This window comes from Oncorhynchus kisutch, linkage group LG2 (assembly GCF_002021735.2).
Source record: "Oncorhynchus kisutch isolate 150728-3 linkage group LG2, Okis_V2, whole genome shotgun sequence".
In the NCBI taxonomy this organism is placed as follows: Eukaryota; Metazoa; Chordata; class Actinopteri; order Salmoniformes; family Salmonidae; genus Oncorhynchus; species Oncorhynchus kisutch.
This window is the reverse complement of record NC_034175.2, coordinates 45107117-45129809: the sequence shown is the minus strand read 5'-3', so window position 1 is coordinate 45129809 and position 22693 is coordinate 45107117. Positions and strand designations below refer to the sequence as shown.

Genomic DNA, 22693 nt, shown 5'->3' with positions numbered 1-22693 from the left:
TAGCTGTGCAGCGACGCTCCCCATCCAACCTGACAGAGCTTGAGAGGAAGAATTCAGAGAAGAATGGAGAATCTCCCCAAATACATGTGTGCCAAGCTTGTATCGACATACCCAAGAAGACTGGAGGCTGTAATCCCTGCCAAAGATGCTTCAACAAAGTACTGAGTCTGAATACTTATGTAAATTTCATATTTACGTAGTTTTTTTTCTTCATAAATTAGCAATAATTAATAAAAACTGATTTTGCTTTGTCATTATGGGGTATTGTGTGTAGATTGATGAGGGGACTTTAAAAAAAATCAATTTTAGAATAGACTTAATAGTTATTTGGTAACTTTAGTTGTGAATGATACAAACCTTAGAATGTCTTAGAAATGAAAACATATATGGGCTGCATGGTGCAACTATAGACTATTGATTATTTGAGAAAGTAGCAAAAAAAAAGCTTGCGTTCTGTTCCTTGCCTCAGGCTGCACAGCTGTTCCTTCATCAAGTGACCATATTTTCACCCATCAGACTATTAATCTTGCCTTTCGATTTAAAATGGCTCATTATCAAATGGACAGGAACAGGGGGGGGTGGGGGACATGTAATCTGTATGCACTCAAATAGCAAATGGAGGCTGTGCGCTTTGCAGCCGGTACGTTTTGTGGGCTACTTCGGTTTTATAGCGGAGCATGTGCTTATTATGAGTAGCTGAGAAATAAATATAACAACACTTATTTCAATCCACTTATCAACTACTGTTTGAGGTGCGTGCTCTCGCTGCCCGACAGGTGATATTCCACCCAAATGCTGTATGTCATTAACTCTCCAACCTTTGTTCCTGGAGCTACCCAGTGCTTAGTCTGCAAGCTCAAGAAAGGAATAAAGGAGAGAGGAGGAGATGGAAACGCATGGTGGTGAGATATTCTGTATAGCTAAAGGTAATGTGTTACCCAATTAATTATGAAAATATAAAAAATTCCCCGTTACTAGGCTATTCAAAATCAAATTCACTAATTGTAGGCAAACTGTATGCCGCCCTCCACAATCAATGAACCAACAGCATTGCCTATGGCTATAAGTTCTCTTGCAGACTAATTGATATACATTTTGGAGGGTAGCATAACAGACCATCCAGTATGCATAATAATACAGTCCACACTCTCAACCAATTATGTACCAAAGACACCTTAAATCAGTTTTGTTTGATGTTTTTCTGCTATGCGCAATATGCATAGTCTATGTATTGTATAACTGCACAATCATAATTGTAATTAATAAATAAACCTATGCATAAGCTCTAGTTTGCGTATGGGTGTTTAGAGTTTAAATCATCACCTTAGAAAGCCCTGTCCATTTTGTTGTGTTAGGCTTTGAAACAACATCTACAAAAACCTGCTATTGAACACCTTTCTTCAAATTGATCATCACAGTGAGGTGAGTTGTAAAAGTATTTCAGGGCCTACCTGTTGGGATGCATGAACAGCTGGTGAGTAGGACCTCAAGGAGAGAGCAAATTTGAGGAGATTGACCTGGAGCACGGTCAAAAACTGTCCAGCCTTCTTGATTACCAAGTTGTAATAGGAGCGCACAGACTCTGTAAAGGAAATCTGAGTCAAATGAATGCGCAATGAATCTTGACTCTCACAATCAAAATCCACATAAATGAGTTAGTAGACAGATTTATGAGGTTTTCTCATGGACCATTGATCTTTATTATTTATCAAATTCAATCCACATTTACAGATCAATCAGGCACTGTCTGGAAGTGCAGGAAAGAGGCAATGTAACAGATTGTGTCAGAAGCATTGTATCTGACATAGAACACATATTTTGTGGTAATAAAACTGTAGTGTTTGCTTGTCACATCATAGTGTCCACATACCTCCATTTTTGTAAACTGTTAACTCCTTCACAGTGTCAACAAAGTCCCAGAATTTCTCATTTCCATCCTCTGCAATAAACTCACTAAACAAAAGATCAGGAAATTAAAAAAGGTATGAACACAGGAACATGTAAGTTCATTATGATTTAGGAACTGCAACATGTTACATTTAGTTGGTCGTACACCTGTCTTGCAGTAACACTGTCATTACTACACATTGTACTTTAGTAATTACATTGTTATACAGCTTAGCCGTTTTGGTGGAATAAGGAGCAGTCCCTATTTCTATTGTAATTAGTACACAAGCATAATCTACATGCATGTAGCCTAGCCTAACGCTTACAAAATGGATAGCCCTGCATATGTGGTATTCAGGAGAGACATGACTGGTAGGCCTATGCTATCCTGGAGACATCGAGTTTTTGTTTTCCAGCTCATTTATTCCGTAAAATATACCTGGTCTCCAGGAGGAAAGGCGTCATGCTCCACTTGGCTTTCAGACTGGCAGAGACGCCTTTCGATGCGGACTGGACATACTGGACGTTCAGCAGAAGCAGCGACGACAACAACAAGATGTTTTTACTCATCCTCTACACAAGACACGATGGAGAAGATTGACATGTTCGGCAATAGATTAGATTTATAGAAAAGAGAGTGAAATGTAACATGACCCTGTAACGTTTTGTCCTCTCAAAGTGCCACGTAGCTGTAGCAAGCAATTGTTTACAGATGTAATATAATAGCAGCCAACATATTGGGTGAAGGGATAGCTTATGCAGCCCATTGAAGAAGATGATGAGATGAAAGAACGTGACATAAAATAACAGGGGCGGGAAATCGTTCATGTGAGAAAGTCTCAGTTAGCCAGGATAACAAATGATAGCCTCACGTTTCATTTAACACACACTATAGGAAAGCTGCTTATAGGAATGAAAACGGATGCAAGCAGCGCTACAATAATGTCAAGGAAAAACGGGCTATGACAAGATTGTGACTTTGTAGCCCATAAAGCTCCCAAATGAAGCTTCGAACATTCTACAGACATTTTTAGTGGTTACAATGTATTCTCTTCCTTACCCCGGTAATGCTGGCCGCTGCCATTGATAGGTCCTTCGCTGCTTCTTTTATTGTAAAATATATTTGTTTGTATTCTTTTTAACAGCCAAAGGAAAATAAACATTGTATAATATGTATTGGATTTTGTATTACATAATGTACACCTTTCTGAGAAGTGTACTCGGGCGTAGCTAATAAAATAACTAGTTTTTGGTGACAACATTTTGGGACATGCAATGTCATGGCCACCTACATGTTAGATTCTTTTTTTTTTATTCAAGGGGTTTGCGGAGCAACATCCCTACCACCCTATCCTATCCATAACGCTTACAGGAATCATTTTACATATCATTTAAACGGGGTAGAGATGTCTGAAGGATACCGGATATGGAGGCAGCATGCTGCAAAAAAATGCTGCACCTTATATATAACCAACTGTGAAATAATGGGAAATCACAATCGAATTTTATATTAATAAAGCATGCCCTACATATTGGCAATGTAGGCCTATGTGTTAATTTCGAGACTCGTTGTGTCAAATCAAATCAACAGGTGTAGACCATACAGTGAAATGCTTACTTACAAGCAACACAGTTCTAAGAATATACCTAAAAAAAGTAAGAGATAAGAATAACAAATAATTAAAGAGCAGCAGTAAATAACAATAGCGGGGCTATATACAGGAGGTACCGGTACAGAGTCAATATGAAGGGGCACCAGTGTCGAGGTAATTGAGGTAATATGTACATGTAGGTAGAGTTATTCAAGTGACTATGCATAGACAACAGAGAGTAGCAGCAGTGTAGAAGGGGGGGGGTTAATGCAAATAATCTGGGTAGCCATTTGATTAGATGTTCAGGAGTCTTATGGCTTGGGAGTAGAAGCTTTTTATAAGCCTCTTGGACATAGACTTGGCGCTCCGGTACGCTTGCCATGCGGTAGCGGAGAGAACAGTCTATGACTAGGGTGGCTGGAGTCTTTGACACCGCCTGGTATAGAGGTAATGGATGAATGGAAGCTTGGCCCCGGTGATGTACTGGGTCGTACGCATTACCCTCTGTAGTGCCTTGTGGTCGGAGGCCGAGCAGTTGCCATACCAGGCAGTGATGCAACCCGTCAGGATGCTCTAGATGGTGCAGCTGTAAAACCTTTTGAGAATCTGAGGACCCATGCCAAATCTTTTCAGTCTCCTGAGGGGGAATAGGTTTTGTCATGCCCTCTTCACGACCATCTTGGTGTGCTTATACCATGTTAGTTTGTTGGTGATGTGGACGCCAAGGAACTTGAAGCTCTCAACCTGCTCCACTACAGCCCCATCGATGAGAATGAGGGCATGCTCGGTCCTCCTTTTCCTGTAGTCCACAATCATCTCCTTTGTCTTGATCAGGGAGAGGTTGTTGTCCTTGCACCACACAGTCAGGTCTCTGACCTCCTCCCTATAGGCTGGGAGGTTTTTAGTCCCAGGGTCCTTAGCTTAGTGATGAGCTTTGAGGGCACTATGGTGTTGAACGCTGAGCTGTAGTCAATGAATAGCATTCTCACATAGGTGTTCCTATTGTCCATGTGTGAAAGGGCAGTATGGAGTGCAATAGAGATTGCATCATCTGTGGCTCTGTTGGGGCAGTATGCAAATTGGAGTGGGTCTAGGGTTTCTGGGATAATGGTGTTGATGTGAGCCATGACCAGCCTTTCAAAGCATTTCATGGCTACAGACGTGAGTGCTACGGGGCGGTAGGCAGGTTACCTTTGTTCTTGGGCACAGGGACTATGGTGATCTGCTTGAAATATGTTGGTATTACAGACTCAGACAGGGAGAGGTTGAAAATGTCAGTGAAGACACTTGCCAGTTCGTCAGTGCATGCTCGGAGTACACGTCCTGGTAATCCATCTGGCCCTGCGGCCTGGTGAATGTTGACCTATTTAAAGGTCTTACTAATATCGGCTGCGGAGAGCGTGATCACACAGTCATCCGGAACAGCTGATGCTCTCATGCATGTTTCAGTGTTACTTGCCTCGAAGCAAGCATAGAGGTTTTTTAGCTCGTCTGGTAGGCTTGTGTCATTGGGCAGCTCTCGGCTGTGCTTCCCTTTGTAGTCTGTAATAGTTTGCAAGCCCTGCCACATCCGACGAGCGTCGGAGCCGGTGTAGTACGATTCAACCTTAGTCCTGTATTGATGCTTTTCCTGTTTGATCGTTCGTCGGAGGGCATAGTGGGATTTCTTATAAGCTTGTGTGAAGTATTTAAAACGATTTCTACTATTCTACCTGAATTGTATCTGGTTGTTTGTTCCCCTAAAGTATTAAGCCCACTAAATGTGATTCCTGCCACAAAAGAAACAGATGTAGACAGATAGAAGTAGACAGATTTGGATAAAAAATCGAATAATATTGTATTTGTAACATCCGCCGAATACTATAGGTGTAGACCGTACCGTGAAATGCCCTTAACCAACAATGCCGTTTTTAAGAAAAACGATTTACTAAATATAAACTAAAGTAAAAAATCTAATTTGATTTGATTTGCAGCTGCTGTTTAGGCTTGTGAAGTGGCTGTGTTTAGACAGGCAGCCCGATTCTGATATTTTTTCCACTACTTGGTCTTTTGACCAATCACATTGGATATTTTCACATCTGTTCTTTTTCAGAGCTGATCTGATTGGTCAAAAGAGCAATTAGTGGGGGGAAAAAAGATCAGAATTGCGCTGCCTGTGTTAAACCAGCTGGAGAGTCCTTCACTATGGACTCAATTACTCTTTTTAAAATGTATTTATTTAAAGTATTAATTTACATTTTTAAACTGTAGACTAATGACCATCATTGGTCACCGCCTTTCAAAGTGTGTTGCATTATGGGGATAACAATTGACCAACTTGGGCCTACACGTCGACTGCATGAACGGTACAAAAATTCTGAAATCATAGGTCATGAAGATTTGACTGCAGTTCTGCAGTTGCTCTTTACCAACTTCATCCTGCAGCCATCGGCTGCATTGAGGGTGGGAGGCTCTATTGTCAACCAATCATTAGGGTGTTTTTAATTTGTCTGCCTTGATTAATAGTCTACAAATGAGGCTCTCTCTCACTCTGATTATTTAACACATGCATATGATTTCAGATGGTGAGAGTGTGATATTGGGTTTGGAGACATGTTAAGTTCGACATTTTAAAGAAAAACTTTTATAAACAATGGCAACACTGTCATGTCAATCTGAGTCTTGCTGTTGGAAAACCACATTACATGCTGACTACACCTGGCACGTGCGTACGCCACAGCGTGCAAGTTGATTTTGTCCATCCATGCCAGACTTGATCAGGACACGCAGGTTGAAATATGAAAATGAACTCTGACCCAACTATATTAATTTGGAACAGGTCGAAAGCATTTATGGCAATTTAGCTAGCTAGCTTGCTGTTGCTAACTAATTTGTCCTGGGATATAAACATTGAGTTGTTATTTTACCTGAAATGCACAAGGTCCTTTACTCAGACAATTAATCCACAGATAAAAGAGTAAACCTAGTTAGTTTCACAGTAATCTCTCCTCCTTCAGGCTTCTTCTTCGTCTTTGGACTTTAAATGGTGGTTGGCAACCAACTTTAAGGTGCATTACCACCACCGACTGGAGTGTGGACCTCAGTACATCATTCAATCACCCACGTGGGTATATGCTCCTAGAAATCAATGAGGAGATGGGAGAGGCGGGACTTGCAGCACGTCAAGCATCATAAATATAACTATTTTAGCGCCTGGCTACGCAAACACTCGTTGACGCGCATGAGCAGTGTGGATGCAATGATTGAATAACATGTATGTGTACATTTATTTTGCAACGCTCGCGCACGTAACACGAGCGGTGTGGTCGGCATGTTAGTGTCTGACTTTTGGCTTTCTTAAATGCACCTACCTCCAGGATGCCCCACACACCCCAAAAATGGGGCAGAGAGAGATATGTGCCATTTTATAATGCTATGCTACACATTTTGAGAGAATATTTGCAGTTCCAAGCTAATTTACAACAATTCTACACATTTTGCCATAGGGCAGAGAATTAAAAAAAATGCTGTTTTATAGCTCATCTCATGCTATTCTCCACATTTTGCAGTTTTAAAGCACATTTCTTGCTATTTTACACATTTTGCCATGAGGCTGAGAGAAAATGTTACCATTTTAAAGCCAATTTCCTACGATTCTACGCATTCTGCCATTGCTTATGAAGTGCTCTTACGATATTTGCCCCCCCCCAGCCCCCACTCCTGCAACCATTTTTTCAAAATGCTGTGTGTGCCTTGAATTCTAAATAATTCAGTGTCACCAGCAAAGCACCCCTACACAATCACACATCCTCCTCCATGCTTCACGGGGGGAACCACATATGCGGAGATCATCCGTTCACCTTCTCTTCCTCTCACAAAGACACAGTGGTTGGAACCCAAAATCTCAAATTTGGACTCATCAGACCAAAGGACAGATTTCCAGCGGTCTAATGTCCATTGCTCGTGTTTCTTGCCCCAAACAAGTCTCTTCTTCTTTTTATTCTTCTTCTTTCCTTTAGTAGTGGTTTCTGTGCAGCAATTCAACCATGAATGCCTGATTCACACAGTCTCCTCTGAACAGTTGATGTTGAAATGTGTCTGTTACTTGAACTCTGCGAAGCATTTATTTGGGCTGCAATTTCTGAGGCAGGTAACTCTAATGAACTTATCCTCTGCAGCAGAAGTAACTCTGGGTCTTCCTTTCCTGTGGCGGTCCTCATGAGAGCCAGTTTCATCATAGCGCTTGATGATTTTTGTGACTGCACTTGAAGAAACTTTCAAAGTTCTTGACATTGTCCAGATTGACTGACCTTCATGTCTTAAAGTAAAGATGGACTGTCGTTTCTCTTTTCTTATTTGATCTGTTCTTGCCATAATATGGACTTGGTCTTTTACCAAATAGGGCTATCTTCTGTATACCACCCCGACCTTATCAAAACACAACTGATTGGCTCAAATGCATTAAGAAGGAAAGAAATTCCACAAATTAACTTTTAACAAGGCACACCTCTATATTGAAATGCATTCCAGGTGGCTACCTCATGAAGCTGGTTGAGAGAATGCCAAGAGTGTGCAAAGCTGTCATCAAGGCAAAGGGTGGCTACTTTGAAGCATCTCAAAAATAAACTATATTTTGATTTGTTTAACACTTTTTTTGGTTACTACATGATTCCATATCTGTTATTTCACAGTTTTGATGTTTTCACTATTATTCTACAATGTAGAAAATAGCCAAAATAAAGAAATTAGTAGGTGTGTCCAAACTTTTTTATATATATACTGTATATGTATATATTATCATTTTTGGGGGTAGGGGGACCCTGGAGGTCGGGCACCGGGGCACGTGGCTTGCGTTAGGTAATCCGTCCCTGACCGCCCCTGACATCACACCTAGACTTGTGTCTACAGTTGGTTGGTGTAGCCTTACTACTCAAATGCGCCCATTGTTTTCACCAGCCATGTGCAATTTACTCTGGAAGTCTGCCTTCAAAAAATAAATCAAGTACTTTTCTAAAAATGTATTTCTCAGCTCCTCTTTTAAAGCTTTTTAGATGACATAGTATTGGCACAAGGCTCTTTTAAAATAGAATATCTTTACATTAAGTGTTCTTCGTGGTAATGAATCGTTCTCGCGTCCAATTTCAGCACCATGGACAGATACCATGTGTCAACCATTTACAACAAACAACCTCTTGTGTTGCTACTTGATACCTGGCATCTGTCCATGGTGTTGAAGTCGTAAGTGATGATGGTTCATTCACTAGCGATTGGTTTTTAACTTTTATATGTATTTCTTTTTTAAATTCATCTAATTATCTATAAATATCGTGATAATTGGTTTAAATGCTTTTGGTTCTCATGAAACCATGCCAATGCATGAAATATGCTGCCTGAAGTTAGTACAGTATTTGGATTGGACTGGATACATTGTTTCCCCATTTGATTGGCTGGCAATATTGTAATGTCGTTTGTATTCTATTATTCTGTCGCCATTGGCTTTCGTTGCAATCTTCAAAGTGCTATTGGTTGCATTTTCTTGGTGTAAGATTAGCCATCATTGGTTAATTAATTGCACGGCACTAAACTCACATTCCGTTCTCAATTTCTCATAGCTTACTTTAAAAACATCGAATTGTCTAGTCACTTGTGTGTGCTGACTGATACGCAAGAGCTGAATGTAGGCTATCTGTTCTACGAGACCAGAAAGATTATGAGCCTTTTATCCTATGCTAGCCTATAGCCAAGTTACAGTAGCCTTGGTTATGTCCACAAAAATCGATAGAGAGTATATTACCACGAAGAGGGCGTAACGTGATCACCGGGTCTTGAATGCAGCAGCATCTTCAAGTAATAGCCTAAGCTAGCCTGCAATATTTGAACAAAACTGAACCGCGCGATGTATGAGGATGCTTCAGGACCCATCCCACTGTAGTCGGAGCAGCAGTCGCTTGCCCCTTCATGCGCACGCCTTGGACATAAGGATATATGAACGCCGACATTTCTCCACTTCCCTACAAGCACGTTTGTGGTGCTGAAGTGAATCAGACAACTGTTTCCCGAGATGTAAAGTTGTAATTTTGCGGGATCAGAATGAAACATGTTGACGGGTTCGGTTTCACTTGAAATTCTAGCACGGGGGACATCAGTGTGCAGCACTGAAAATAACGTTTGTGAAGTTGGACAACCATGACGAGAAGTAACCGGAATATGTCATGTTTCGGCAAGCCTGCCTCGTTTGAAATGATCTGCTCTGGTGTGATATGACTGCAGTATCCTTGAAACATAAAGGTAGGCTTCCTGTTTAGACCAAAATATGCCTTTTGATAGCAAGAACAATAACTAAATCTTGTCCAGATCAACATGTGGCACTTTGAAGATCCATAGACATTATTGTGATGAACCAAGCAGCAGCTACTGAAAGGATCATGTGTAATAATTCACACTAATGGCATGAAAACATATTCTTGTTAACATGGATGATAAATCCAATAAATTGATCTTAGTTCCTATTTTAGCTGTTCTTTTTGTAATGATAGGCTATCAATATATATGTCCAGCTGGCAGCAATTCTTGCCACTTTAAAACTGGGGAAAATTTGAGAGGGGTCAGTATACTTTCTACCCAATATCGGACAAACGAAGACTTTTACACAGAACTGGAGGATGACAGCCCTCCGAAATTGCCGTCAAAATTCAACTTTACTGAACGAGACCTTCAGCGGCACGTGGATTTCAACATCAAAGGATACGATGTGATAGTGTTTTTACACATTCAAAAAACCGGGGGAACCACGTTTGGAAGGCACTTAGTTAGGAATATTCGTTTGGAGCAACCATGCGACTGCAAGCCAGGGCAGAAGAAATGTACATGCCACCGACCAGGGAAAGAGGAGTCCTGGCTGTTCTCTCGATTCTCTACGGGCTGGAGCTGTGGTTTGCATGCCGACTGGACAGAGCTCACCAATTGTGTACCTGTCATCATGGACAAGAAGGAAGCTCAAAAGAACAAAAGGTACTGTATAACATTATATTCTCTCTCTATCTGTCTCTCTCTCTCTCTCTCTCTGTGTGTGTGTGTGTGGGGGGGGGGGGGGGGGGGGGGGGTGAGAAATACCTCTACATTCATATTCACACTTTCCATAGCATTACCTTCATGAAAATGTGCTTCTGTAAATTCTGGAATTACAGCACGGCCTACAGTTCAATGTGCATTGAACTCTGAGACTATGAACTGTAATACAACAAAAATATTTTTGTAGTTACCTGTAATACAAACAGTCTTTTGAAGTTACCTGAGGCAACAGAGAGTTGTTGGTGATAACTTACAGGTCTCAGAGATAGACAGACTGTGGACCAGTTAAATTAGAGATTGCAGCTGGTGGAAATCTATCTCTCAGCACAGAGAGATAGTGTAGAAGACAATGAATGGATGTGATAGAAGCCTGAAATCACATAAAAACTTTGGTCATAGTGTTAAAATAAGGTCAGACAGAGTGGATTTTGTAAACCAATTAGGTGTTACCAATAACATGGGCATTCCTGCAACTAAAATTAATTGAACCATAAAATGGTGCCACTGCTAGGAATTGACGATGCATGCTATATTCTCAGAACTGCTAAGTAAGTGCTTTCTGTTTGATCTGCGCATGACTTTCCCTTGAAAACATCACAGGGTGCAAGGTAAAGAAGGGTGGGAAAAGTCAGATGAAGTTCATCCATCTCAAGTGTGAAGAAGCATCACTCTCCTGCACTGCTATGAAAAGGATAGCATGGAAATTCATGTAGAACATAAGGGATGTATGTCTATGTTGGCCACAAGGTTCACAGTCTCCCTGGAGGACAGAACACAGCCCTGTTTTCTCAGAAACATCTTCACCACCATTATCCACCACAGCTGTAGCAAACACAAAAACGACAGTTTATTCTTAGGCAGGGGCGACTTTTCACTGTGGACAGGGGCGGGGCATGCCCCCCCTCCCACATTCTGAAATTGCATTTTTGTCCCCCACAGTTTTATGATTGGAATGTGATATTAAACGAGGCAACGGTGTGCTTTAGGACGAGGCGGACGTCTCCGAGCGGTCTGGTAGGCTGTTTTTTAGTGTTTATCTGACTGGGGGAAAAAATTATTTAAAAATATATTTATGTCCCCCCTACTTCTAAAACCAAAGTTGCACCCCTACTCTTAGGTATTTTCTACAGTTTAGCCAAGGACAGTGTTCAAATATATTGTATGAGGTGGCCAGTCTGGAATGTATACACCGATGAGAAACATTCCGATTTTTTCGAGGATTACAGGTGGGCTATTCAAGTGGACTATCTGAATGGCATGCCAGTTTATCCGTTTATAGTGTGGGTTATATCCTTTTGTCTGGTATCTGCTTTTGTGCAAAGGCTCTCTACACTCCTCATGTCAACCATGTAATCTCTAATCCATTATAGTCTCCTTTAATAATTTTATATCCCCAGCTCACTATCTGTAGCATGAATTGTAATGTGTCCATGCTGTTCATTTTCTTAAACATTATTTTTCTCTGGTCACTTTTCAAAGTCTTTTTTTTGTCCTTGAATTACCTTTCAATGATGCAGGAATACAGTCACAGCAGCTACCATTCTCCCACTCTCCATCTCTCTACCTTGTATATCCATTGTTCTTTCCCTGCCTACTGTTTACCTAGAAGCACCCTGTTACGCAGGCTTCACGCCCCTCTGCCTTTTTGTCTGCATCCTCTATTATGAGAAAATAGGTCTGTCTCAAGCATATCCTCATTATGTCCCCACCTCTGTAAAAGCTCCTGTTGCTGTTGCTCTTACTTTTATTTCCTGGTATTAAAGCCCACTGCAAATAAATGTAGTCTAGACCAAACGCTACATAATCTCTGCAATCAAACCATGACCTTCAGAGATTAGGAAAGTGACATTTAAAGTGATCCATTTTCATGTATTCACAGATTTGCATACAATTGAGGCCCACTGGGCGTACCAAGTCATTTCAACGTGGATAATTGGGTAATGTTTGGTTGAGACATTGATTACAACCTATATTCACCCACTCAAAATGTTTGTTGAATTTCCAATGTGTTATCACTATGCTTTCAACCATCTAAAGCACAACCAAATTCCAATTGAATAACAACATGTGTTTTTGGTTTAGTTGTAACCCAAACGTGTGTCACTGTGCTTTCACTCATTTAAAAGCACAGCAAAGTTCAAATGGGAATTCCATGTCAGATATTTTGGTTATTTATACAACAAATTAGTGTTATCACTGTGCTTTATCTAATAGCACAACCAAATTGCTTGGATTGCAGTTGATATTGCATAATAAGTACATAGTGCAAGTGATCAATGCAGTTCGAGATTCTGCACAGATTATTACAGCAATTGTGAAGATCTCCACAGACCTGCGACAACCTATTCATGCTATCTTGAACATGCCCGCTTTATATGATTTTATAAGAAGACATCTATAGTTACAGTAACCTCAAAATATGGCCATGGATGTGTTACCTATTTTACGGTATATTGTTACATTAGCGATATAGGATCTTCATTTGAGCCAGTTTGCTACAGCAGGAAATGAATGAGGCGGTTAATACATTTTCCATAAGGGAAAATCAAGTCTGAAATGTCAAAGGGGAAATGAGAAACTTCAGAAGCCTTTTTAAGCCCCAAATTACACCACAAATTCTCCTGCAACAGGGGATCAAATTAAGATCATACACCTGTAGTAGGCTATTTACTGGGCTATTTGCTGTGTTACAAAAGTAATATGGAATTGTGTTTGGTTGACAACACAACAAAATATCAACATTTAAAGAAGATATGTGTACTGCTTAGAATAGTTCCATCTGAGCCACTGACTTAATCCCATTTAATCTTTATTTTTGGTTGAGTTTGAGACTTGAATCCAACATACCATTTGTGAACTTGTCGACAAGTTAATAGGCTATTTATTGTATTACAAAAGTAATATTGACTTGTGTTTGGTTGACAACGCAACCAAATATCAACATTTAAAGGAGATGTAATAGTTCAATCTGTTCCCCTGACTTAGTCTGGCTTTAATTCCAGTTTTTCTACATATTACATACAGTGGGGCAAAAAAGTATTTAGTCAGCCACCAATTGTGCAAGTTCTCCCACTTAAAAAGATGAGAGAGGCCTGTAATTCTCATCATAGGTACACTTCAACTATGACAGACAAAATGAGAAAAAAAAATCCAGAAAATCACACTGTAGGATTTTTAATGAATTTATTTGCAAACGTTTCATCTTCAATGGCCTTGCTGATGGAAGGAGGTTTTCACTCAAAATCTCACGATACATGGCCCCATTCATTCTTTCCTTTACACGGATCAGTCGTCCTGGTCCCTTTGCAGAAAAACAGCCCAAAAGCATGATGTTTCCACCCCCATGCTTCACAGTAGGTATGGTGTTCTTTGGACGCAACTCAGCATTCTTTGTCCTCCAAACACGACGAGTTGAGATTTTTCCAAAAAGTTATATTTTGGTTTCATCTGACCATATGACATTCTCCCAATCTTCTTCTGGATCATCCAAATGCTCTCTAGCAAACTTCAGACGGGCCTGGACATGTACTAGCTTAAGCAGGGGGACACGTCTGGCACTGCAGGATTTGAGTCCCTGGCGGCGTAGTGTGTTACTGATGGTAGGCTTTGTTACTTTGGTCCCAGCTCTCTGCAGGTCATTCACTAGGTCCCTCCGTGTGGTTCTGGGATTTTTGCTCACCGTTCTTGTGATCATTTTGACCCCAAGGGGTGAGATCTTTCGTGGAGCCCCAGATCGAGGGAGATTATCAGTGGTCTTGTATGTCTTCCATTTCCTAATAATTGCTCCCACAGTTGATTTCTTCAAACCAAGCTGCTTACCTATTGAAGATTCAGTCTTCCCAGCCTGGTGCAGGTCTACAATTTTGTTTCTGGTGTCCTTTGACAGCTCTTTGGTCTTGGCCATAGTGGAGAATGGAGTGTGACTGTTTGAGGTTGTGGACAGGTGTCTTTTATACTGATAACAAGTTCAAACAGGTGCCATTAATACAGCTAACGAGTGGAGGACAGAGGAGCCTCTTAAAGAAGAAGTTACAGGTCTGTGAGAGCCAGAAATCTTGCTTGTTTGTAGGTGACCAAATACTTATTTTCCACCATAATTTGCAAATAAATGTATTAAAAATCCTACAATGTGATTTTCTGGAGATTTCTTTCTCATTTTGAGAACATAGTTGAAGTGTACTTATGCTGAAAATTACAGGTATCTCTCATCTTTTTAAGTGGGAGAACTTGCACAATTGGTGGCTGACTAAATACTTTTGTATAATTCCATCTCAACAAAAAAATCAAATCCATTGAATTTTCCATGTACAGCTCATTCGAAATTTTTTCAGAACTTCCACATTTTGTTACGTTACAGCCTTATTTTAAAATGTATTAAATAATTTTTCCCCTCATCAATCTATACACATTACCCAATAATGACAAAGCAGAAAGAGGCTTTTAGACATTTTTGCAAATCTATTACAAATAAAAAACAGAAATATCTTATTTACATAAGTAATCAGACCCTTCGATATGAGACTCGAAATTGAGCTCAGGTGCATCCTGTTTCCATTGATCCTTGAGATGTTTCTACAACTTGATTGGAGTCCACCTGTGGTAAATTCAACTGATTGGACATGATTTGGAAAGGTACACACCTGTCTATATAAGGTCCCACAGTTGACAATGCATTTAGAAGTACAGTTCTTACCATTTAGAAATATTACAGGGAGAAATTGACTGAAGGCGAAGGGCAAAGACTTTTCTCCATTTCATGATATGTATTATGAGCCCTAAGATCCTCTGTCGGTATATTATTGAAACGTGCATCTGCAGCCTTCTTCATCAAATCATTTGACATGATTGCGTTTACTTCATAACCTTGGCCCACTGACTGTGAACTTGTCTGAACTGCCCCGAGTCGATGATGTATGTGATCGATTATTCCAACGACAGCAGATATAATGTATAATAAATACTCAGTATCTGTATGTATAGTATAAATACAGATAATTAGTGTCAAAGAATCATTATTTCTGCATTAAGGATTCCTCAAGCTTTAATCCCAAATTCACAAGGCAGAGTTTAATCAACCAAAACCCAGGGACTCTAGGAACATAGGAAGGGGTAAAGCTGTAGTGATTATATATTTTTAACTAGCTTTACATCCCTATGGATGAGGGCATCTATCTATGTTCACTCAGAGGTTTAAAGAGTTGGCCAGTGGGCAGCATCATGCCAAAGACACACACACACACACACACACACACACCTTCCCTTCACTCTCTGGCCTTTGAAGTCTGGAGATCTACTGATGATCTGTCTATGAGTTTGAAGGGGCTCGTGTTCTTGTGTGTTCATGTTGTACATAATATGTGAACATTTCTTCACAGCTGTGATGTTTATAGTGACCCCTACAAAATGCAGCACGGTTAATGCTGGTATAGGTCCACCTAGTTTTAGATTGACGTAATTTACAATATATTGCACAAATTCCATGTCATTTGAGTTTCTTTCACATTCTAATTACACAGTAACTACCAAAAAAAGAAACTAGAGGTCGACCGATGATGATTTTTCAAGGACCAAAAATTGGAGGACCAAAAAAAGCCGATACCGATTAATCAGCCGATAAAAAAATAAAAAAAGTATTTGTAATAATGACAATTACAACAATACTGTCACGCCCTGGTCTAAGTATTTTGTGTTTTTCTTCATGTATTGGGTCAGGCCAGGGTGTGGCATGGGGTTTTTGTATTGTGGTGTGTTTTGTCTTGGGGTTTTGGTGTGTATGTATTGGGATTGTAGCTAGCTATCTTATTTATTTTTTTATTTTTACCTTTATTTTACTAGGCAAGTCAGTTAAGAACAAATTCTTATTTTCAATGACGGCCTAGGAACAGTGGGTTAACTGCCTGTTCAAGGGCAGAACGACAGATTTTGTACCTTGTCAGCTCGGGGATTTGAACTTGCAACCTTTCGGTTACTAGTCCAATGCTCTAACCACTAGGCTACACTGCCTAGACTATGCAAAGTCTATGGCTGTCTGGAGTGGTTCTCAATCAGAGGCAGGTGTTTATCGTTGTCTCTGATTGGGAACCATATTTAGGCAGCCATATTCTTTGAGTTTGTCATGGGTGATTGTCCTTAGTGTCCTTGTTCCTATCTTTGTTAGTTTTCACAAGTATAGGCTGTTTCGGTTTTCGTTTCGTTATTTACATTCTTTGTTTTGTAGTGTTTGTGTTAAAATATGTTATTTTAACTTAATGTACAGAAATAAAATAAATTTAGCCTCAAATAAAATGAAACATGTTCAATTTGGTTTAAATAATGCAAAAACAAAGTGTTGGAGAAGAAAGTAAAAGTGCAATATGGGCCATGTAAAAAAGCTAACGTTTAAGTTCCTTGCTCAGAACATGAGAACATATGAAAGCTGGTGGTTCCTTTTAACATGAGTCTTCAATATTCCCAGGTAAGAAGTTTTAGTTTGTAGTTATTATAGGATAATTTCTCTCTATATGATTTGTATTTAATTTACCTTTGACTATTGGATGTTCTTATAGGCACTTTAGTATTGCCAGTGTAACAGTATAGCTTCCGTCCCTCTCCTCGCCCCTACCTGGGCTCGAACCAGGAACACATCGACAGCAGCCACCCTCGAAGCAGCGTTACCCATCGCTCCACAAAAGCTGCGGCCCTTGCAGAGCAAGGGGAACAACCACTCCAAGTCTCAGAGCGAGTGACATTTGAAACGCTATTAGCGCGCACCCTGCTAACTAGTTAGCCATTTCACATCGGTTACACCAGCCTCATCTCGGGAGTTGATAGACTTGAAGTCATAAACAGCGCAATGCTTGAAGCATTGCAAAGAGCTGCTGGAAAAATGCACAAAAGTGCTGTTTGAATGAATGCTTACGAGCCTGCTTGTGCCTACTATCGCTCAGTCAGACTGCTCTATCAAATATCAAATCATAGACTTAACTATAACATAATAATACACAGAAATACAAGCCTTAGGTCATTAATATGGTCGAATCCTGAAACTATCATCTCGAAAACAAGACGTTTATTCTTTCAGTGAAATACGGAATCGTTCCGTATTTTATCTAACGGGTGGCATCCATAAGTCTAAATATTCCTGTGATATTGCACAACCTTCAATGTTATGTCATAATGACTTAAAATTATGGCAAATTAGGCGGCCCAAACTGTTGCATATACACTGACTCTGCGTGCAATGAACGCAAGAGAAGTGACAATTTCACCTGGTTAATATTGCCTGCTAACCTGAATTTCTTTTAGCAAAATTTGCAGGTTTAAACATAGATACTTCTGTGTACTGATTTTAAGAAAGGCATTGATGTTTATGGTTAGGTACAGTCGTGCAACGATTGTGCTTTTTTCGCAAATGCGCTTTTGGCTGTTTGTTAGGAAGAAATAGTCTTCATAGAGTTCGCAACGAGCCAGGTTAGCAGGCAATATTAACTAAATATGCAGGTTTAAAAATATATACTTGTGTATTGATTTTAAGAAAGGCATTGATGTTTATGGTTAGGTACATATTGGAGCAAGACAGTCCTTTTTCGCGAATACGCACCGCATCGATTATTTGCAACGCAGGACATGCTAGATAAACTAGTAATATCATCAACCATGTGTAGTTAACTGGTGATTATGATTGATTGATTGTTTTTTATAAGACAAGTTTAATGCTAGCTAGCAACTTACCTTGGCTTCTTACTGCATTCACGTAACAGGCAGTCTCCTTGTGGAGTGCAATGTAATCAGGTGGTTAGCTGAAAGGTTGCAAGATTGAATCCCCGAGCTGACAAGGTAAAAATCTGTCATTCTGCCCCTGAACAAGGCAGTTGACCCACCGTTCCTAGGCCGTCATTGAAAACAAGAATGTGTTCTTAACTGACTTGCCTAGTTAAATAAAGGATAAATAAAGGTTTAAAAAAAAATTGGCCAAATTGGTGTCCAAAATATTGATTTACGATTGTTATGAAAACTTGAAATCGGCCCCAATTAATCGGAAATTCCGATTAATCGGTCGACCTCTAAAATAAATGTCCTCTCACTGTATTCGGATGTACCGATCCTGTGCAGGTGTTGTTACACGTGGTCTGCCACTGCGAGGACGATCAGCTGTCCATCCTGTCTCCCTGTAGCGCTGTCTTAGGCATCTCACAGTACGGACATTGAATTTATTGCCCTGGCCACATCTACAGTCCTCATGCCTCCTTGCAGCATACATAAGGCACGTTCACGCAGATGAGCTGGGACCCTGGCATCTTTGTTTTGGTGTTTTTCAGAGTCAGTAGAAAGGCCTCTTTAGTGTCCTACGTTTTTAAAACTGTGACCTTAATTGCCTACCGGCTGTAAGCTGTTAGTGTCTTAACGGCTGTTCCACAGGTGCATGTTCATTAATTGTTTATGGTTCATTGAACAAGCATGGGAAACAGTGTTTAAACCCTACAATGAAGATCTGTGAAGTTATTTGGATTTTTACGAATTATCTTTGAAAGACAGGGTCCTGAAAAAGGGATGTTTCTTTTTTTGCTGAGTTTACATGAAATTAGTTGCAAAATGAATAGGAAATATAGTGAAGACATTGACAAGGTTATAAACAATGATTTTCAATTTAAATAATAATTGTGTCCTTCAAACTTTGCTTTCGTCAAAGAATCCTCCATTTGCAGCAATTACAGTCTTGCAGACCTTAGGCATTCTAGTTGTCAATTTGTTGACGGAATCTGAAGAGATTTCACCTCATGCTTCCTGAAGCACCTCCCACAAGTTGGATTGGCTAAATGGGCACTTCTTACATACCATACGGTCAAGCTGCTCCCACAACAGCTCAATAGGGTTGAGATCCAGTGACTGTGCTGACCACTTCATTGTAGACAGAATACTGCTTCTTCCCTAAATAGATATTGCATAGTTTGGACCTGTGCTTTGGGTCATTGTCCTGTTGTAGGAGGAAATTGACTCCAATTAAGCGCCGTCCACAGGGTATGGCATGGCGTTGCAAAATGGAGTGATAGCCTTCCTTCTTCAAGATCCCTTTTACCCTCTACAAATCTCCCACTTTACCACCAGCAAACCACCCCCAGACCATCACATTGCCTCCACCATGCTTGACAGATGGCATCAAGCACTCCTCCAGTTTCTTTTCGAATGTTCTTTGTGATCCGAACACCTCAAACTTAGATTCGTCTGCCCATAGCACTTTTTTTGTCCAATCTTCCTCTGTCCAGTGTCTGTGTTCTTTTGCCCATCTTAATATTAAATTTTTATTGACCAGTCTGAAATATGGCTTTGCAACTCTGCCTAGAAGGCCAACATCCTGGAGTCGCCTCTTCACTGTTGATGTTGAGACTGGTGTTTTGCGGGCACTATTTAATGAAGCTGCCAGTTGAGGACTTGTGAGGTTTCTCAAACTACACACTCTAATGTACTAGTCCTCTTGCTCAGTTGTGCACCGGGGTTTCCAACTCCTCTTTCTACTCTGGTTAGAGCTAATTTGCACTGTTCTGTGCAGGGAGTAGTACACAGCTTTGTACGAGATCTTCAGTTTCTTGGAAATTTCTCACATGGAATAGCCTTCGTTTCTCAGAACAAGAATAGACTGACAAGTTTCAGAAGAAAGTTCTTTGTTTCTGGCCATTTTGAGCTTGTAATCGAACCCACAAATGCTCCAGATACTCACCTCGTCTAAAGAAGGCCAGGTTTATTTCCTCTTTAATCAGGACAACAGTTTTCACATGTGCTAACAATTGCAAAAGGGTTTTCTAATGATCAATTATCCTTTTAAAATGATAAACTTGGATTAGCTACTACAAAGTGCCATTGGAACACAGGAGTAATGGTTGCTGATAATGACCCTCTGTACACCTATGTAGATATTCCATAAAAAAACTGTCAGTTTCCATCTACAATAGTCATTTACAACATTAACAATGTCTACACTGTATTTCTGATGAATTTGATGGTATTGTAATGGACATAAATGTGCTTATCGTTCAAAAACAAAGACATTTCTAAGTGACCCCAAACTTTTGAACGGGAGTGTATGTATATATTTATATACTTGAATGAGTTTGTGTGTCCAAACTTTTGACTGGTATTATATATATAATACCAGCCAAAAGTTTGGACACACCTACTCATTCAAGTATTTTTTAAAACTATTTTCCACATTGTAGAATAGTATTGAAGACATCAAAACTATGAAATAACACATGGAATCATGTAGTAACCAAGAAAGTGAAACAAATCAAAATATATTCGAGATTTGAGATTCTTCAAAGTAGCCACCCTTTGCCTTGATGACAGCTTTGCACACTCTTGACATTCTCTTAACCAGCTTCATGAGGAATGCTTGTACAACAGTCTTGAAGGAGCTCCCACATATGCTGAGCACTTGTTGGCTGCTTTTCCTTCACTCCGCGGTCCAAGACATCCCAAACCATCTCAATTGGGTTGATGTCGGGTGATTGTGGAAGCCAGGTCATCTGATGCAGCACTCCATCACTCTCCTTGGTCAAATTGCCCTTACACAGCTTGGAGGTGTGTTTTGGGTTATTGTCCTGTTGAAAAATAAATTGTCCCACGAAGCGCAAACCAGATGGGATGGTGTATTGCTGCAGAATGGTAGCCGTGCTGCTTAGGTGTGGCTTGAATTCAAAATAAATCACAGACAGTGTCACCAGCAAAGCACCCCAACACCATCGCACCTCCTCCTCCATGCTTCATGGTGGGAATCACACATGCAGAGATCATCTGCGTTTCACAAAGATACCGCGGTGTCTGGAACCAAAAATCTCAAATCTGGACTCATCAGACCAAAGGACAGATTTACACCTGTCTATTGTCCATTACTCATGTTTCTTGGCCCAAGTAAGTCTCTTCTTATTATTGGTCTCCTTTAGTAGTGGTTTCTTTGCAGCGATTAAACCATGAAAGCCTGATTCACGCAGTCTCCTCTGAACAGTTGATGATGAGATGTGTCTGTTGAACTCTGTGTGCTGCAAATTTTATTTGGGCTGCAATCTGAGGTGCAGTTAACTCTAATGAATTTACCCTCTCCAGCAGAGGTAACGCTGGCTCTTCCTTTCCTGTGGCGGTCCTCATGAGTCCCAGTTTCATCATAGCAATCCAATGTATATTCCATGGAATGTATATGTGTATATATTCCATTTACAGTTAATTCGGAAAGTTTTCAGACCCCTTGACTTTTTCCACATTTCGTTACTTTACAGCCTTATTCTAAAATGGATTAAATAAAAATGTTTCCCCATCAATCTACACACAATACCCCATGATGACAAAGTGAAAAAATGTTTTTAGAAATGTACTTATTTACATAAGTATTCAGACTCCTTGTTACGAGACTCGAAATCAAGCTTAGGTGCAACGTGTTTCCATACTAGTTGATTGTCTATATAAGGTCCCACAGTTGACAGTGCACGTCAGAGCAAAAACCAAGCCATGAGGTCGAAGGAATTGTCCGTAGAGCTCCGAAACAGGTATGAGTCGAGGCACAGACCTGGGAATAGGTACCCAAAAATGTCTGCAGCCTTGAAGGTCCCCAAGAACACAGTGGCCTCCATCATTCTTAAATGGAAGAAGTTTGGAACCACCAAGACTCTTGCTAGAGCTGGCCGCCCAGCCAAACTGAGCAATTGGGGGAGAAGGGCCTTGGTCTGGGAGGTGACCAAGAACCCAATGGTCACTCTGTCAGAGCTCCAGAGTTCCTCTGTGGAGATGGGGGAACCTTCCAGAAGGACAACCGTCTCTGCAGCACTCCACCCATCAGGCCTTTATGGTAGAGTGGGCAGATGGAAGCCACTCCTCAGTAAAAGGCACATGACAGCCCGCTTGTAATTTCCCAAAAGGCACCTAAAGACTCTCAGACCATGAGAAACAAGATTCTCTGGTCTGATGAAACCAAGATTGAACTCATTGGCCTGACTGCCAAGTGTCAAGTCTTGAGGAAACCTGACACTATCCCTAAGGTGAAGCATGGTGGTGGCAGCATCATGCTGTGGGGATGTTTTTCAGTGGCAGGGACTGGGAGACTAGTTAGGATCGAGGGAAAGATAAACGGAGCAATGTACAGAGAGATCCTCAATGAAAACCTGCTCCAGAGCTCTCAGGACCTCAGACTAGAGTGAAGG

The 22693-nt window shown here is 40.5% G+C and overlaps 2 protein-coding genes across 4 annotated transcripts in view; one reads left to right on the top strand and one right to left on the bottom strand.

Annotated features, from left to right (window-relative positions):
• Positions 1-2983, bottom strand: part of uggt2 (UDP-glucose glycoprotein glucosyltransferase 2) — a 46428-nt gene extending 43445 nt beyond the window's left edge. For 2 of the 3 annotated variants that reach the window (XM_031795856.1, XM_031795866.1), the window contains exons 1-4: positions 2948-2980; positions 2327-2460; positions 1871-1953; positions 1452-1582 (exon numbers count right to left, since the gene is read on the bottom strand). In XM_031795856.1, the coding sequence (XP_031651716.1) occupies positions 1452-1582; positions 1871-1953; positions 2327-2460; positions 2948-2971 (372 nt within the window). In that variant the 5' untranslated portion in view covers positions 2972-2980. Of the gene's footprint in view, positions 1-1451; positions 1583-1870; positions 1954-2326; positions 2461-2947 lie in introns of all 3 variants that reach the window. The other variant, XM_020456161.2, reaches the window with a different exon arrangement.
• A 6033-nt stretch (positions 2984-9016) lies between these two features.
• Positions 9017-22693, top strand: part of LOC109902608 (heparan-sulfate 6-O-sulfotransferase 3-B-like) — a 106487-nt gene continuing 92810 nt past the window's right edge. The window contains exon 1 of the mRNA XM_020499104.2: positions 9017-10469. Within this exon, the coding sequence (XP_020354693.1) occupies positions 9931-10469 (539 nt within the window). The 5' untranslated portion in view covers positions 9017-9930. The remainder of the gene's footprint in view (positions 10470-22693) is intronic.